Source organism: Triturus cristatus, chromosome 5_1, assembly GCF_964204655.1.
Source record: "Triturus cristatus chromosome 5_1, aTriCri1.1, whole genome shotgun sequence".
Taxonomy (NCBI): Eukaryota; Metazoa; Chordata; class Amphibia; order Caudata; family Salamandridae; genus Triturus; species Triturus cristatus.
In genome coordinates, this window is record NC_140587.1 from 338,776,628 (window position 1) to 338,795,299 (window position 18,672).

Below are 18,672 nucleotides of genomic sequence, written 5' to 3' on the forward strand. Positions count from 1 at the left end.
CTCATGCTAGACCTTAGAAGGCTTCGCAACACCCTGGTTTCGTAGCACCAGCAGGTGCACCCTAGCATGACAAGTGTAGGTTAACCTTCAAGGCTTGTCCACCACTATTCATACTGAAGTTCACCTCCAGACTTGCGGGCAGGCCTATGAAGCAGCACACCCTAGAACAACAGTGACCCTGTCACTGAGATCACAGGACCCTTGAGAAGGGCCAGCTGTAGGGCGGTGCAACCGGTGTGACCGCACCAGGTGCTGACTTTAGGTGGAGGCATCATTTTTGCAAGTATATTATGGTTTTAAAAGCGCTTGCTGCCTCCTTCCTGCCCTCCAGCAATTTTCGGTAACAATAAAAATGTCATGACGACTCTGGTGATTAATGTTCTTCCTAGAGAGAGATCAGAATTTTGTCTAATGGAAGATTTGACTCATGGAAAGGTAGCTCAGAGGATTAATGTACCTGCTGCAAAGAACATGTACCATGCAGATCACAAAGTGCACATAATGTAAATAGGCCAGTGGGCTACTGCTTTTGTCAGAGAGATCCTTTTGTTACTTGCAGTTTATAAGTTAAAATCCTAACATAGAACAGTGATCTATTAACTGTCATCTACTCCGCAGCAACACAAGTCACATTTTTTATTAACTTTTGATACGTTTGAGCTACAAACAATTTATTAGTTGAAATGGTCAGATCATGCTGCAGATCTTGCATTATGAGGCAAATATGGCAGAGCCATTATTATTTAGAAAACATTTGCAAACTAGGGTTTTTAGCCATTCATGTTTGAACTGCTGTTGTGGAAAAGGGAGAAGTGCTGATGACAGAAACTCCATGGCTCGGAGACAAATGGCTTGCGCTTTTTATCGTATTTGGGGACATTCTGTGATTAGAAGTATATCCCACTTTGTGAATACATTTTACTGTCAATAACTCATTATAACCTTAAATAATCATGTGTATCCATTGGTTGATAAAACTGGGCAGTGAAACCAAACAAATACAAAAAATTGGGATGTTTGCGCATTCTGGCCACACCTCTGACTCCGCCCACTGATCCAATCCTTGGGTTATTCCCGCCCTCTGATTCTCCAACCACAGTTCCCCTACTTTTTTCCCCCCACTTCGACCACTGATATATTGTGTTGCTGGATAGTGGGAACACCACACCAGTACAAAGTACCATACCTATGATATTATAAATTCCAATAAACTGTTGACTAGCAGGTAGCCCACTGTACAACCTGATTAATGAGTCATTATCACACTGTTGTTAACAGGCACATTTTGTAAATATAGGACCTACATTTACAAACATTACTAAGGATTCTGTATGGTCCCGTTATTTGCCAAGTGTGTCCACTGGCGGACTCGGAGCGGAGGAGGTCCATGCGGTAAGTCGTGAGGGGGTGACACCATGAGTTACCCGCACCGGGTGACACCAACCCTAGTGACGCCACTGGTCTAAAGAAAGGGGCGCGGCCACTATTAAAGTGAAAGCAGGGCATGGGGCACTGTTCCCCTCCCAAAAATCTGTTTGTGAAGTTCAAAAACAATTTTGTTTTTGTGAAAGCGCCCCATGCCATGCTTTCGCCTTAATGGCGACCGCAACCCTTTCTTTAGAGGCGGTGTTGTATTCACTCTCTCGGCGCCGCTTACACAGCTGAGCACTGTCCTTTAACACATGGGCCTCCACCACCACAGCATTTCCCTCCCCACCCCCTCCCTTTCAGTGTGCTTGGAGTGAAATCTCGCATTTGCAAGAGTTTGAGCATTTGGCATTCTAACTGACAATGCCTTTTATTTATGTTTTGGTTTTCAAAACAGATAAATAAAAGGCATTGTCATTTACATTGCCAATAGCTTAAACTCCCGCAAATGCGAGACCAATTGCATTGCAAATTCTTTTTTTTAAATTTCTTTGTTACCCCGTTGGCCTCTTTATCAGGTGATTTGTTTTTTCTGTGCTTTGCCCATGAAAAAAAAAAAACCTCATTGTAATGCTTTTCAGGGACCCTTGAAATTAGGAGCACCCGGCTCCGGCATCATGAGCTAATCATCTTGGTGTCACTTTTAACACCAACCCTCTCTTTTCAACTTCACATCTCCAAACGCATCTACTCTTGCTTATTTTAACTCATATCTCTTAAAAAGACCCTGCTGATTCTCTACCTTCAACACCTAAAATTGTAGTCCAGTCTACTGTATCTCTAGTCTGGATTATTGTAATTCTCTTTGTATACGTCTTCCCAAAAGGCATCTTAAGTATCTTCAGCTGGTGCAGAAAGTGGCCATGAGTCTCATTCATAACATCAGGAAATCTGGCATCTCTCCTTCATCTCACCACTCTGCACTGACTTCCTATAGCAAAATGTTATAGGCATAAAGACCTGTGCCGTAGCGCAGTTAAACTGAACGGGGACAAAACGGAGGTCAGGATCATGGGGAAAAAATCCACCTCTAAGGGGTCCGGAGCACTGGCCACACTCCTTAGGCTCTGTCCCCACACCTTCTACAAAAGTAAAAAGCCTGGGTTCCGGGTTAGATGAAGACTTGTCTATGCATCCCCAAGCAGCCGTATTTGCATCATCCTGCTTTGCAGTTATGAAGTGGGTGAAAAAAATAAGTTGTGCCATTCCTCATTTAGCAATGAGGGCACTAATTCAGGTGCTCATCTTTCCAGACTGGACTATGGTAACATTTTGTACCTCGGTGCAGATAAGGCAGCTATCCGTCGCCTTCAAGTGGTGCAAAACGCTGCGGCTAGGTTCCTTACTCGCTCCTCAAGAAGGACCACAGCTTCCCCCATCCTGCAGGAGCTACATTGGCTACCAATCGAAAATAGAATACAATTCAAAGCCCTATGCTTTATGTTTGAAGCCAAGTCATGGCTTGGACCTAAATATATAAAAGATCTGGTCTCCTTGTATATTTCTTTTCGAAACTTGAGATCCGCTACCAAGAATACAAAGGGTTTGATCGGGTGGTCGCTCCTTCGTGTATCTAGGTCTACAACTGTGGAATGCCTCGCCTCAGCACATGTAGAGGTGTACCTCACTAATGCAGCTCTGCAAATTGCTAAAGACATGGCTTTTTTAATGGCAGTGTCGTTTAGCTTTGCCTCTGTAGTGCTTAGCGCCAGGAAACCTGATTGGTAGCTGCGCTCTTTACAAATGGCAAATAATAATAATAGTACACTTTTCTGGTCCTGCCTATCTGCCAATTCTCTTCAGTAAATACTCCTGATATATAGTTAGGTTCCGATACTGCCAGCCTTCTGGTTATCCCTCATATTCGCATTCCAGAAAGGGTGGCCGCTAATTTCAATTTCTCAAAGCAATATTCTGAAATTACCTCCTGCCCTCTCTTCCAACTACTGGGTACTATAGTGCTTTCGGGAAACTGCTGAAAATCTACTTTGCCTATGTTTAATATTTACCTTCTTTCATCCTTTTTCTGGACTGAGGTATTCTTTGCCGCAGAATTGGAAAATAGTGCGCTTTATAATTGCCCATTGGTTCATTTTCACATTGACTCATTGGTCTTCATCTTATACTTACTCAGTTGACACATTTTATCATAAATAGAAAAGTAGAGCAGAGTCAGTTTCCCATATTTGTTTTTTTGCTTAAGTTGACACCGGCCTAGCGTTTTCTTGCAAAAATCTCTGACATACCAAAATTATTTATTAGTAAAAGACAGGTAATAAATGTTTGAGTGGTTTCTCAATCCCTTTTCACAATTTTGCCATGGTATAAAAATAATTTTGAAAAACAGACTTTAGCAAAATGTCCTTGGTTCATTTCTTTATAGGCACAGTGTAAACTAGGACAAAATTGTTTTGCCTCATATTTACACCAGGGCCTAGGCTCTGTATCCTGTAGTATGAGCAAAGAGGGATTTACTTTTTATGAGACACTCAGTTTGGAAAATGTACCTTAACTAGGAAGTATCAGTTATGGTGAGCATTAGATTGTCTTGTGATATGCTGGCAGCATAATAGAATGCATGAAGAAGACGTTAAAATTAATTCTGGTAGTCCGATTTACTTTGTCGGGTACAGTGATCTGTAGATTAAGTCCCTGTAATACCATCTATGCATGTTTGAGCTGCTTTCTTCTCAGTCACTCTCTTTTGTTAGGGAGTTGAGTAAACCAGCTTCCCTTGAGCCAGTGAGGCTGGGGAGAGACATGAATGGTGTGTGTTGATGTGCAAAACACAGGTGAGTTAAGGGGGAGGCTGGCAGGCTACCGCCGACTTAGGAAATGGGGAATCAAGTTTGCACCACGACCTCGGTTCAGCATCATAGGGTTCTTCTGTACAAATCACGTGCCCTCCCCATTCCTTAAAAAACATGTGCCTAGCATGCTCTGGTCCTGCTGTAACCCATACCAAGGCTCCTGGGCACGGTTCACGCTACATAAAGCTACACATATCTTCTGTATTTGCAGAGGAACAAAAACAATTATGGATGTGTTTTTTTAATAGTACTAACATTCCTTGCTTTCATTTTTTTAATCAATACCGTTTTATTGTGCTTCAAATGTGTTTTTGTTTGATGTCTGACTCTCTTCAGTCGTCTCTTGCTCCAGCTACATGGAAGTGCTTTGCCACTGAACTTACTAAAGAGTCCAGATAACTGTTCTCTTGTGGTGAGATACTGCACAGAGCATCACACAGATCGCAGAAACAGCAAGGGCCCCTGCTGTTTTGCTGGCCGTACGCGCTAGAAGTAGGGCTACAGGGGGTGCAGCAGCACCCTGAAAGTAACCCTGCTTGAGTTCTGCAGGTCAGCGAGTGATAAAGATGCCATTAATGTTTGTTTTCATTTTGTCATATTTGCTGTGCATTTAAAGACAAAGGATACATTTCAGTCTGTCTTCTGACAAATTTCTGCTTATTCTTTTAACATGGAAAATTATGTTATTTTTCTTTAGCTGACTGCAAACTGAGAGGATTTCGTAGAATGAACCTTGCTTTGCTTTGCTGGTGTCAAAAAACAAGGCTGCTAGATGTCTTTTGCTCATACACAAGATAACATAAATACCTATAAATGATCTGTACATGTATTTCAAAATGCATCAGCAGTTCGGAAAGCCTAAATGAAGCACTTTTTATGTAATTCTGAAGTGTGATGGAGACAAAGGGCCTGATTACGATCTTGGCGGATGGTATACTCCGTCGCAAATGTGACGGATATCCCGTTTGCCGTATTACTAGTACCATAGGATATGATAGAATTGTAATTCGGCGGACAGGATATCCGTCACGTTTGTGATGGAGTATCTTTTCCACCCAGATTGTAATCAGGCCCAAAGACTTTAATAGGATAAAAACAAATAGTGATACTTTACTTGGTGATGTGCAAACGGCAAATATTCGCTGAAACCCAATTTCCACATAATATCATTTGTTCACTCAGTATCAGTAAAACTGTATGCTCTTGCAAATTTTATGTCCATTTCAATGGGAAATCTGCTGTTCGTAAATGACAGTACCCTACCACACCATTCTTTAGTACTATATTTGCAACTGTGTGCTCCAAACTGCTACAGCAGCTACATCCTTATAATGAATGGGCATGGCTCCTTTGTTACACTGTTCTTTGTGTGACACTTGGATTTTTCACAATCCCCATGAGTTGATGGCAAGAACCCCCAATCTGAAAATTGTTCCAACACCACTTAGGGCAGCCATTTGGCCTGAATGAATACCTTGTGTAGACTTCTCACTGTGTGGTTGTTGCGAGTATGAAATAGAACTATGCAGATGGAAAACAAGGCCAAACATTACCTTCTGTTTGAGCAGCAGCTACCAGTTGCACCAAAAGATGAGCAAAGGCAGAGACTAGCACTGTGAGGTTAAGTATTCATTGTCATTGACGACCAAGTAAACGAGCTGGGAACTGCCTTGGAAACTACTTAGAGTGCCATTTGACAAGGGATCAAATTGTTAAGGGATTACAAAGTGTTTTGGTCTGGTTATGCTATCGAGGGATTCTGGTGACAAAGTAAAAGGCCGAATGTCCAGTAGTTTGAAGATATTGTTCAAACTCAAGCCTCTATTAAACTCCTATTTTACTTGTTTGTTTATAACGTTTCCATAAAAAAGATGTTCTGTTGTTTGGTTGGCTGCAGTGTAAATAGAAAACTCGTAAATTATTCACAATTTGTTCAGAAGGTTGGGTTTTCGAGAAGTCATGTCTCACTCTGCTAGAAGTACGTCTCTCTATAGAACCTATGTTTTTAAGCTTCTGCCTACAAGTTACAGTTGACCATGTGGTATAAGTGATGTTAGAATGTTGAGCACTTTTCTTTTAACCTACCTTTCAGGAAAATTATGCTGATAAAAGAAAAGTATCATATGAAGTTCATCAATGAGATTTGGGACATCACTATATAAATGCACTGTTATGCCTAGGGACTAATTAGCTGGAATTAAGGAAATAAATCTGAGACCGTACCTCCAATTGGTTGATATACATAACTCACAGAAATTCTGTCATATCTATTAAATATGAAAAATAATTCATGTGTCACCACCCATGTAAAGTTCTATTTTTACTTAGCATCCATTAATTATATATATTAATATGTATATATACACATCTATATATATATATATATATATATATATATATACACACATATATATATATATATATATATATATATATATACACACACACACACATTTTCATACTATTATATAATGATACTTGTATTATTGTATACCATTATCACATCAGTGATATCCCTGCTGAAACATGCAGCTTAACATGCCACATGGCAGCATCCATCCTTATTCAGTGGAGTGATAGCTCTCTTTTTACTGTGAATATGTTTCTTGCAGCATGGTGTAGGTTCCCACTTGTGTGGCTTCTAATTTATCTCTGTAAGGGCGTTCCTCCTGCGTTAACAGCTCTGTCATAAATCTCAGATTTCTCTCAGGGTCAATTGTGTATTTTTTTTCCCATTTCTTTTTGTTTTGATTTGCAAAATGCACACATGCACTGTATTTTGCTCATGTGAAAAACCTGCTTGTGAATTAGTACATGCACAAAATGCTTCTTTGTCCAGATCTGTGCTTCTGAGTTCTGTCCAGTCCTGTTTCAGTCGACCGACTGTATTATTCCCAGAGTATATTCCTTTCGTGCGCTTCAGAGATTATAACATTATTGAGTAATATGAATGATGTACGTTGTAAACCCGGGACAGGGGGAAACTGTTGTGACAGTTAAAGAAAATGAAACAAAATGTATGTATAATGCCATATTTCAGCATATTTGCCTAAAGATGAACATCCTACTGCACTCACAACAAAACGTGTTCTTGGTTCAGAAGGGCAATTGTCAGGCTGACTTTGGTGGTACTAAAAAAATTCCTACAGTCTTGTTAAATTATTAAACTCGTTTCAGACTTTTATGGCAAGACAGCCTCCAAGCCCTCATTTCTTTACGTTTCGTTCCTTTTCCTCCTATCGGTGATTAATGGGGGATGTCGAAGGTTCGAAGGAGCAGCCATCAGCAAATGGCACGATCATAATTAGTTTAGCTGACGAGGGCCTCTGATAGCACTTGCATCTGGATGGAAACATGACCCTATAGGGAACTGCCTGCTCACCAGGCCTTTTTAGTGATACATTGTGAAACACCCGATGAATCAAGTGCCCTGTCAATGCCAAGAAAGTGCTCCAGCCCCACAGCCAAAGTTATGTCTGCATAAAGCTTTCCATTTCATATGCATCAGAGTACAATTAAAGCCATTGTACATTGTTGGCATGACAACCGCTACTGCACGGACCGGGCTAAGTTAAATAAATTGGTTAAAAGTGAGCAAATCCTGGAGTTTATGACTCACAATGTTGGTCAGGGAATACATTACTTACTCGATTTATCTTTCTCACTTGGGAAAATATTTATGTCGCACTTTGGGTGTCTTTCAGTTCATTCCTTTATGAAAAGGCATCTGAATTGAGAATCTATTCCAATATAGGAATCTAATTTTCTGCCTGTTAGTATTGGTGATCGCTTTGCAGAGTAAGGTATAGAATATAAAAAAGAGGCTGGAGTGTGGAAATGTGTATTTGCCTGCCTCCTGTAGCGGGGAAATAATGTACACACGTCTCATCCCATTGCCTTTTCGATTTGTGTTTAAAATGACGGATGCGTGATTTATACCTCTGAAATGTAAAAGTAGTTAGAGGCAATACCATGCCTTCCCTTTGTGCATACACAAATACAATTGCAAAGGCAAAACACATTATTGAGTTGATTTTTCTTGACTGAGGTAACATTCAGCAAAGTACTCTTGAAGAATCGTTCCTTTTTAAAGTGAATTTGTGTCTATTGCTCAAACCGTTGTCTTCCTACGCGAAACCAGGACAGTAAATACTTTTTTGATAACTTCCATTTTTTACTGAAACTATATTTCAGTTTCAGCCATAAAAGCATTTAAACTCCCTTCGCAGCATAATTGCAACATTTTACACGAATTCAAATTCAAATTCGCACAGCAAACTTATAAAACTCACGCAGAGGGAGCTGCTCCTCAAAGATCTGGGCAAAAATAGAGCGACTTTGGTAAAAGGCATCTTATTTTTAGGAATACCTGTATGTTATGGCATCTTGCTACTTCACATACATGTAAATACAACTTAACATTGCACGTGTTAACTTGTCTATTGTGTATGTTCTTCATGTTATTTTTATTTTTTGTATAATAATAATAATAATCCACATTTGTAAAGCGCGAACAGTCACCCGTAAGGGTCTCTAGGCACCATCGGGAAGATTAAGCAAGCTATTGCCCAGAGTCACATGGTGCCTGGCTAATCTGCCGCCGGCGCCGGGGATCGAACCGTGATCCCCAGATTCCGGAGTCAGTCGTCCTGGCTGCGGCGCCACACCTCTAGCACTGGCTTTGGTTGCTGAAGGTGTCAGAGCACTGAACACAAGAAACACCATATATGGGTCCATGGGTTACATGGTTAAAAGCTTGAAATGATAATAGAAAGGTGGTTCTTACAAAAGGACGATCTATACAATACGATCACTGTAAGCGTAGAGTAGTGTGATAACACTGACTCAATGCAGAGGTTGAATTAGGAGAAAGAAAGTAATATGAGGCACACAGTGCACTGGTTGACTTAAAAAATATTAGTCGTAGCCAGAAAGGGTAAGATGTATGAATCGTTAGGACTAGTAAATTAGAGGTGTAGAAGAGCTTCCAGTCCACTCTGTACCAAATAGGAGGATGTTCAGAATTAATTTTTAGAAGCAGCTTGTTCTATATTCTAGGCTGGTGACTGGTGAAGAAGTGAGACATACTGGCTTTCTTGTTGGAGGAAGAAGTTTTAAGTCTTTGTAAAATCAAGTTGTAATTTAGATTTGCATATTAGAGGTTTTCGCCCTGCAGAGGTGATACGTGTTTGGGTGGGTGGTCTAGTGCATTCAGGGCCTTGTGGTCTGAACATGCTGTTTAGAAAGAACAACAAACCTGTATTGGTAGACATTTAAGATTTTTGATGGTAGGTGAAATGTTGAATTTATTGGTATCGGTATTGAACCTAGTTGCAGCATGGAGCACAACATTTAGTAGAGCTGTCCAATTGGCCAGTAGTTAATTGGTTACTTCTAGGCACTTATCTTAACGCTGGTCGTTAATTTTGCAGTGAGGTGGGTATCTAATGCTGAAAGGCTAGTATATAGCCTGCTAACGCATCTTCTCCCAAACCGGATTGTACAGGAATTGTATAAGGGAATATGTTGATAGTTCTATGTCGGAGAACCACCATATATTTCAGAGGATATAAAGCAACAAGCCATGTGTAACAATTTGCCCCCTGGGCAGTGTAATCAAGTCCTTTATTGATTGAAAGGGCAGCAATTGACCATCTTGAAACAAGTCAACTAAGGTCTATTTATCGGTCCTTGCCCAATTTACAAGATACTGCTTCTGGAAACGACTCTGGTGCCTGGGGAGGGCCAGCTGGGGTATACTGGGGGCATAAGGAGCCCTATATTAAGTGACTGTCAGGCTATTGGCCTGGCATCTTTGCACTGCAAACACCATTCAGCGTTGAGCTTAGCTCCCAAGAGTATTAAGCTGTATATTTCTTCCAGGCGCATAGGATGGCCAACTATTCCTGTTTTCTCTAGTGAAAGGCCTGATAACCAGCAGGACAACTTGGTAATTGGGCTGCTAAGTAATGGCATACAAAAAAATGGAATACTTCCAGCCCACCTTGATCAACCGGGAGGTACAGTTTAGCCAGAGCAACTCTGCGGCGCCCATTGTGCCATGTAAGATCCACTTAAAGAGCACCTAAGTCTTGAAAAAAGTTTTGGGTGAGGAAGATTGGAATGTTTGCAAAATAATATAACAGTCATAGCAACATCACCCTTTTAGATAGGGTAACGCCCCATAATTGACAGTGGCTTAAAAAATGCCACAGTGGCCCAAGGGAGCTCACCGATCTGAATGGTATATGTTGATGACTAAGTAGCGAAAAAAGTGTTTTTCTTTCCTTCTAACTGGGCCCCCTTCCTAGGTTAATGCTGAGATAAGGTGTACCCGGATGCAAAAGGATCAGGGACGTCTTCCTTCAATTGATGAATAGACCAGAGGCTGCTCCAAAGTCTATCCGCATCGGCTTGATTCCCAAGTAGTCTTGCTGAGAGTCTTAAAAAATAAAAATAAAATAAAGAATAACATCATCTGCATAAAGTGAAATTATATATGTCACACTCAGGAGTAGGATTCCCCACGCTTGCCCCTCACATCTCATTCAGATGGCCAGTGGCCACATGGTTAGTACGAAAAGAAGAGGACAGGAGGGCAAAAATGTATAGCTCCTTTGCCCACCTTAACGGGAGGAAGATAGACTTATCTTGATGAATCCTAGCTATGGTGTCTATGTAGAGTAGTTGTATTATATGTATGGTAAATGCCTGGCCTAACCCAAATTTATGCAGTACCTCAAAGAGGTAGCTTAACACCAGTGTGTCAAATGCTTTCTTCAGGTCTATGACCAAAGAAACGGCGCAGGGCCACATCAGTGGGGCCACCTTCATAATTTTTTACAGCCTTCTGATGTATTAGGATGAGCTTCTTTCTCCCCAGGACAAATATTCTTTTGTCAGGATGGAACAAATGAGGGAGCACTTTATGCATTTGACTAGCCAGGATTTTACTGAGGATTTTATGGTCAGTATTTAATATAGCAATCGGCCTAAAAGAAATGTTTCACTGGATTTCACCTCAGTTTTAGGATCGAGGACAGAGAGACCTACAGTCTGCCCTCTGTTAGGGTCTCCTTGAATAGCTGTGCCAATCTAGGTATTAGGGATGATTTATGTGTCTTGCAAAATTTGATTGGAAATCCATCTGTGCCCTGAGTCTTTCAGGTTCCCGGGTCTTGTATGGCTGCTCTGAGCTCATGGGTCCGAATGGGGGCAATTGATCTCTTGTGTACTCTGGCGAGGCCCAGGCATCCAAAAAAAAACTCTCAGCTGACGTAGGTCGATTAGCCTCTGGTCTAAAGAATCAGTGTTAAAATCCAAAGAAGTTCTCAGTGCATCAAAGTCCCATCCCCATCTCAGAGCACGGTAATAGATAAATATTTAATTTCAATGTTCTGTATCCAGGCCAGGAAGCAGCCAGAGTTATCACCTTCTGAGTGGGAACAGGCTAGGAATGCAGCACGGTCTATGCAACAAAGCTTCTGAACTAGAATTGATTAAAACAAATTGCCTTGGGATTCTCACAGACGCACACGTCCATGAGATCACTGCCTACTCCTAAAAAATAGTTTTAAAAATCTTCCTGTTTTTTTTAGAAAATGCATCCAGTTTTCCTCTAAGAAAAAAAAAATCATTGTCTATTTAAAAGCATTCACTGACATGTTGGTCTGCTGATCCAATTAGGTCATCATCCCTGTGATGTCAGTGAATCATAGGGGGTTGCAATTTTCAATCTATCTCAATGATATTCATGAGGGAAGTTGAATTGCAATTCAGTATTTTATGAACCAATCTAGTAGTATATAGGTCTGTTTGCAGAATACCATAGGATTCTCAAAAAGTTGTGCTCAAATTGCGACCGCTTTTTTGCAGATCGTATCTTTGTATATCTGACCCATAGTCTGTAGTTTGGTCCCTCTTCTCTGCTGGAAAGCCTGGCGCCTCCATAGTCCGACAGGGTAACCAGGAGACAATCAGCTGTGGGGGCCGCTGCTCATTTGGCTCTGTCTGTCAAATAGGTCTTTGAAGAGATCCAGTTTGGAGGGGGTCCTTCACCCAATACATCCACTGGGACTGCAGCCTCCATGGAGCGGCTGCTGGCATGTTAGACCTGCTTCATCGCGACAATAACGTTAAGTCTGCCCACATGTCACCGGCCAGAGCGCCTTCTCAGTCTTACCCCTGCTGAGAACTAAGAGTCATTAATCAGCAGCCCAAGGGCCGAGCAGGTGAATTTCATTCTAGACCTGTGAGGCAGGTAAAGTCTAGTGGGGGATTCTAGGGAGGTGAGCCCAATCCACCCCCAGGTTGGCAACCGTAGCAAGGGAGGGCCCACCAACCACTTCACAATGGGTGGCAACGGAGGGCTGGGCTTATCCACGGTTACCCATGCAGCTGGCCTCCAGCATCTGATCCTTGGTGAGGAGCTGCTCTCATGCTGCCCCCATCTTCTGGGGTGCCCCCACACCAGTCCCACTGCAAGTATAGCTTGGCCCTGTTGCACTAAGCTAGTTTTGTAAGGGCCCGGCTCACTTGCGGTAGACCCTCCAGCAAGGCTTCACTACATGGGCCCGGGGTACAGTCCTCTCCACATCAGGCTTCTTCACCTGATAATTTCTTCTCTCCAGATGTGAGTTTCTTCTCTTGTGACTCACTGACCTATCCATAGTCCCCCCAGCAGCCTCTCCGCACATACTTAGCACATAGGATTGGATTGTCAGGGAACTTTCGGATTTGGAGAGCTCTGGCCAGAGTTCCTTGTTAATGTTGCATCTGCCATGTTGGCCTCCGAGGTCGCAATCCCACCAATATCAATATTAACATACAAAGAGTAAAAATAGCAGATTTGTCAATCCTAACTCGTCATAGTAGGGCCTCTATGTTGTTTCCTAAAACCATTCCAGTTCCCTTGCTTAAAAATTCCTAACGCTTAAGCTTCAGTAGTGCTTTGTCAGGATCAAAATTGATTTTCGCACGCATGCAAATGCAGTGCGTGCAAACCCTTTTTATACATGTATATATTTACAGTTGAATAACATTGAATCTTATGCCAATAAAAGGGAGCATTAGAGCTGAGTATACATTAACTTGTGTCACACCTGACATCCTGCTGCTTTAGTGAGGTCTGCACTACGCCAGTGATCTTTTGACTTAGTTGGTAAATGGCCTAGTAATCTTCTGATCCGAATTTATTTACCGGGGGGGGGCACAGGGGTGTGGATGCATGTAAAAAAATAGGCTGTAGGAATGAGGTGGTCTTACCATGGGAAACTGGCAGTAAAAATGGATTCAGTTATTTGAATGCATATTGTTGCTCGTTTTGGATATGTACAACATACTTGTCTGATGTGTGGCTCACAAAATTGAAGACCTTTAACAAAATAATAAAATGTAATTCATTAACTCCAACTTAGTGAAATCATAGATAGTTTCATTGATGAATCATTCTCAGAAAGTACATGATGAGTCTGGGGAGTGGCTGTGACTGAGGGAGGCGATCTCTGTATATACATATATAAATATATAATATATATATATATATATATATATATATATATATATATATATATATATATATATATATATACACATATACACACACACACACACACACACACACACACACACACACACACACACATATATATATATAATTCTTTTGGTGGTTCATCATCTATATTTTTGGGGAGCCAGAAACAAACCGTACTTCAGTATTTCTTTTCATGAAGCTGTAGTAATTGGATCTCGATCTTAAATTAAAAATAAATGGCTTTCACTGTAAAGGTTTCATACACCTCATCCATCATTGCTGGGTTTATTGCCGGGATGCTCGCTGGTCCCTGTGCAGCACCGTCGAACCTGACCTCATTATGGGCTCTGTGGTTTTAGCCTGTCATTTGTGCCATCATATTGCCAGAACTCCTGTGTTGATTTGTTCTAGCTTTATGGATCACGTGACTCACCCTTGACCTGTCTTTTCCGTTTCAGAGAAGAAGAGGCTCCGGTGTATTTTGTGCCAATTGTCTGACCACAAAGACCTCGCTCTGGAGGAAAAATGCGAACGGTGGATACGTGTGCAACGCGTGTGGCCTGTATCAGAAGCTTCACTCGGTAGGGTGCTCTGTTTTACCGTAGAGTTGTGGGTGAAACGCTTTCCTGCTGTGCTGGCAGTGAGTCCCTCTAGTTCGCTTCCACGCAGTGACTAGAAATACTTCCTGGACCAATTGTTTATGGAGGTCCATAAACAATTGCACTGCACATTTAGGGCACCGACCCTCGAACCAAAAGTGCGGAGCACATCAGAGCCCGGGTGGACTCGCAGGCGGACCCAAGCACCCTGAATGTCTGAAAAACGTAATGCAGATTGTACAGCTGTTGCCAATGTCATGCCAAGCGATTGTACCTCCCTACATGCCTGTCCTATCCCTCTTTTGTTTCACCTCTAATTTTTCTGTCCTTTCCTCCTTACATCTCTTTCACTGTTAAAATACAAGCAGGAAGGGGTAGCTACATATGCATCATTGTACGAAAGACTACTGCCATTCGTGGCTAACCCTGCAACAGTACTTGTGATTGTATACTGTATATAAATATAATTTAAAAAAAAGAAAATAAATTCTTCCTGGACTGCAGTTACTTTCCTAACGAGGCTTTCAGTATTGTCAGTCTGGTGTAACATGACAAACATTTTAGGTTTTGTGTAGCCACAAAGATAGGCATTTATGCCATTAACCCCTTCCCCGCTCATGACGGAACCACTCCGTCATGAGCCACGGTTGCGCTGTGCTCATGATGGAGTGGTTCCGTCATGCTACGGCCGTTGGCGGACGCTCCGCCCACGCGGCGCTAATTCCCCGCCTGTGCAGGCGATTAGCGCAGTGGGCGGAGACGTGACGGAACCACTCCGTCATGAGCACAGCTCAACCGTGGCTCGTGACGGAGTGGTCCCGTCACGAGCACAGCGCCACCGCGCTGCCCCCAAACCCCCCCCCCCAGCGCCGCGGCGGAATTCCTGCCTCAGCGAAGGGGTTAAAAAGGTTTTTTTAATATTTATTTTAATGGGCAACTCCAATGATAATTAATATTATGGAATTTAGCAATTTAGGCAACTAAGGTTCTACCGGAAGAATACATAGTACTGTTCTCATTTGACATGCTAGTCATGCTATATGAACATAACGATGAACTATCCATTCTGTCTTTTGCGTGTAACCAAATGGTCATTAGTTAATTTAAATGCATTAGAGAGGTTATTGACACACAGTCTATGATTGTATCCTTAAATCTGAAGCTTTTAGAATAGAAGAATGCCCAATCCCTAGTGCAGGTCTTTGGTGTAGCGTGTCTAGGTTATTCTGTGAGGTCTGTCTTTAAGGAAATGGTGCCCGCATTTTAAGCAATTGAGATGTAATGCGTGTCGTGTAGGTTATATTGAATCATTGGATTGCTTTGAGGTCTATTCTTCAATGTCCCGATGCTATCAATGTGTAATGCAAGATGCAGATCGACCTGGGACCAATGCAGGAGAACTCATTCAAGGTTTCAATGTGCCCATCACTTGCCCGCCATGAGCAGGAATTCATGCCCAGTCTGTCAGAGGGAACTAGGCTCCAAATGTCACAACTAGCATCTATTGCCACTGGTGTCCTGAGGCTCAAACAGGAAACCAGGTGCCCCTTTTTGGCAATCTCAGGATAGCGAGGGAGAGTAATCCAGGACTTACTCAGAGGAGGTGGTGTGTTCTAGGGATAAGAATTCAGCAACGCAACAAGATAATAAATCACTGTCTAGTCACTTTTTTATGAAAAGGGAACGTACTTTGTTAGGCACACTATAAACAGTACACACACAAATTAACAAATATCTTGAAAAGGGCAGGTGGAATTCCATATATTGAAACCCTTTAAAGGGCTCACAATCTACAAATGGGAAACTAAAGAAAGGTTTCAAATATCTAGAAGCCCCCTAAATGTACTCTGTACCTCAATCGCTGGAGTCACTTCTAATGGTTTGGACACAAGCAACTCCTAATCCTTATTCCGTTGAAGCACAATAATCCCCTTCCCCCTGAAGGTGCATTAATAAAAAGTCTGGCCCACCGGCTTTTTCAAGGTCTGACTTTACTAACCTAATGCAAAATAGAAACTCATCAACCTAATGCAATTCAATATTGAAACAGTTATGAGATAATGCTACCTTTTTTCAAGTAAGAAAATACTGTATACTTCATTTGCCAAAATACACACATCAATACAACATTCGAACTTTGCACTGCTAGAGTCTTTCTTATTAAGGCAGAGAAGCAACAACAGAACTCATCATCAAAGGTCCATGCACCCCAGAACCTGTAGATAAACGTCCTAGCTCCAGGGGATCTTCTGCTTTAGAGTAAAACTTTCCTGGGGTCACTCTTTTTTTTTAACATAGAGTGAGTACATTTCAGTAGTGAAGTGGGGCTACTGTGGGGGCCTACCGCTCTATAAGCTGCCCCCTGAGCTTAGTATTACTGTAGTGGTGCCCCTCCTCCTTCATGAGCACCACAGAAAAAAAGGCAGGTGAGTGACACTGTCGACTCTGGAGGGTCTCTTTAGCCGAGGCCTATGTATTTTTGACTAAACCGGCGGTGCCTGTAAATATTTCTCTTTTCCTTGTCTTTGTTTTATACAACCAAGCACTCATTGGCACATGCCTTGGCCCTGTGTGTGCCCCTACTCCTCGGTGGGACACCTGCACGCTCAAGCTAAGGGCGTGGTCATGAGCCCAATTCCATGCAGCCGCACTAGCTCCAGCCCACTAGGCACCCCTTGACTTGTAGACAGAAGAGCTGGCTTTGGGTTCTTTTTGTCCCTTTCTTTCACTTCTCTGGTTTTTCCCCGCATGGGTCCTGCATAGGCAGAGAGGAAGGTTAGAGCCAGGTGGGTCCAATGGACATGCCAGGTGCTTCCTAAAACAGGGATCATTGGCAGCTCAGCCCCTTCCTTGGTCAAATGTCTATAGAGTTTGATTTATTCAGCAATGTTTCCCCCAGGGCACTGCCGCCCAGGGTTAAGATTACTTTCTGCACACCCTCACGCACTTAGCCAGCTGGTCTCCCTGGAACACTGGACATCTCGGGGAGAATGCCTAATAAGGTGCAGGAGTATATAATTGATTGTTTTGGGCCCCACAGACTTAAGAAATGCCAAACATGAGTGGCTTGAACAAATGCAGCAATCGTGGGCTCCAATGGGTTTTCTTGAAAGATGTGTTCAATGTTTTACTCTTCTTGGTGCACTCCAGCCACCAGGAGAACCAGGTGAAGGCCTCCTTGCATTTAAAGGTTTAGTAATTTTCTGCATCTTGTTTCAAACTGCACTCTCTCGGATGAGCGAGAGCTAAAGGACCAGCCTCTTCAGCTAATCAGCAGTCTCCTTGGCCCTGGGTCTCCCAGCAGCAGCAGCACTCAGCAGCTATCAAGGCACACCACACTGCATGCTGTCCTCCAAGGTCAGAGTAGGACAGAAAATAGGCTCAGGCGCAAAAATAAAAGTAGCCCCCAATAATGAATCAGAAAGCTAAAAAAGTGGCCCATGTCTAAAAATTGGGGCAGTTTTGAAGTTGTAAAGTCACACTGTATAAGTGTTTTGCTATGTATGGAAGACTACATGAATCTGAGCATGCTGCAGGCAATGTTTTATTTAATATCAGGGAAAACACCAATAAAACTGGCGTAGCAGACTACAAAACAAGCCCATAAACAGCCAAAAATGCAGTCAGTAAACAGCCACGAAAAGAGCCCACAAACTGACCGATCAGACCAGCCCATTGGACACTGCCTGATTGCCGTACAGGCCAATCTGACCCTGCTGCCCTCCCCAGGTGTTTTATCCTCCTGGTCACTTGCAGGGCATCTGTGTCCTACAGCATTCTCAGATACTCCTTTCTAAGGGAGAACTCATGCACAGAAATTCCAGGGAGCCCTCTCTTCCAGGATACCCACAAGTCCTCACTCTACTATGCCCCAGAGGGAGTGGGAAGGTCAGTGTCACTGGCCCTGGAGATAAGGTCCAACAGAGTCCCAGTAATTGAAAGCCTGGAGGACATTCCAGTCTGGGATCATGCACAAGGGGTCCATCTTTTGACTTCTTATGTGGTTCAGTTTTCTTCTCAGAGTTTTTGCCTTGTGTAGGGTTGTAAAAGTGGAGATGAGGAGTTCTAGAAGGTGGGCATATCTGCCTAATCCACCCCTCTACCTAGAGAGGCACTTTCTAAAAGCAGCCCACTGGGTGGACCTGCCCAGTGTACAACAAGGGATATAAATAAGAAAAAAGCCATTTTGTAGGTCGAACATTCAAGACCTCTTGTATATACTTTAGGATATACTTATATATGTATGTACTTTGTGGGCTCTGGAGATCAGCCCAAGTACTTGTCTGCTTATGCTTAGAGACTT

At 42.5% G+C, this 18,672-nt stretch overlaps 1 protein-coding gene across 3 annotated transcripts in view; it reads left to right on the top strand.

Annotated features, from left to right (window-relative positions):
• Window positions 1-18,672, top strand: part of TRPS1 (transcriptional repressor GATA binding 1) — a 516,171-nt gene that overhangs the window by 467,793 nt on the left and 29,706 nt on the right. For all 3 annotated transcript variants that reach the window (XM_085605073.1, XM_085605072.1, XM_085605074.1), the window contains exon 5: window positions 14,229-14,351. In XM_085605073.1, the coding sequence (XP_085461199.1) occupies window positions 14,229-14,351 (123 nt within the window). The remainder of the gene's footprint in view (window positions 1-14,228; window positions 14,352-18,672) is intronic.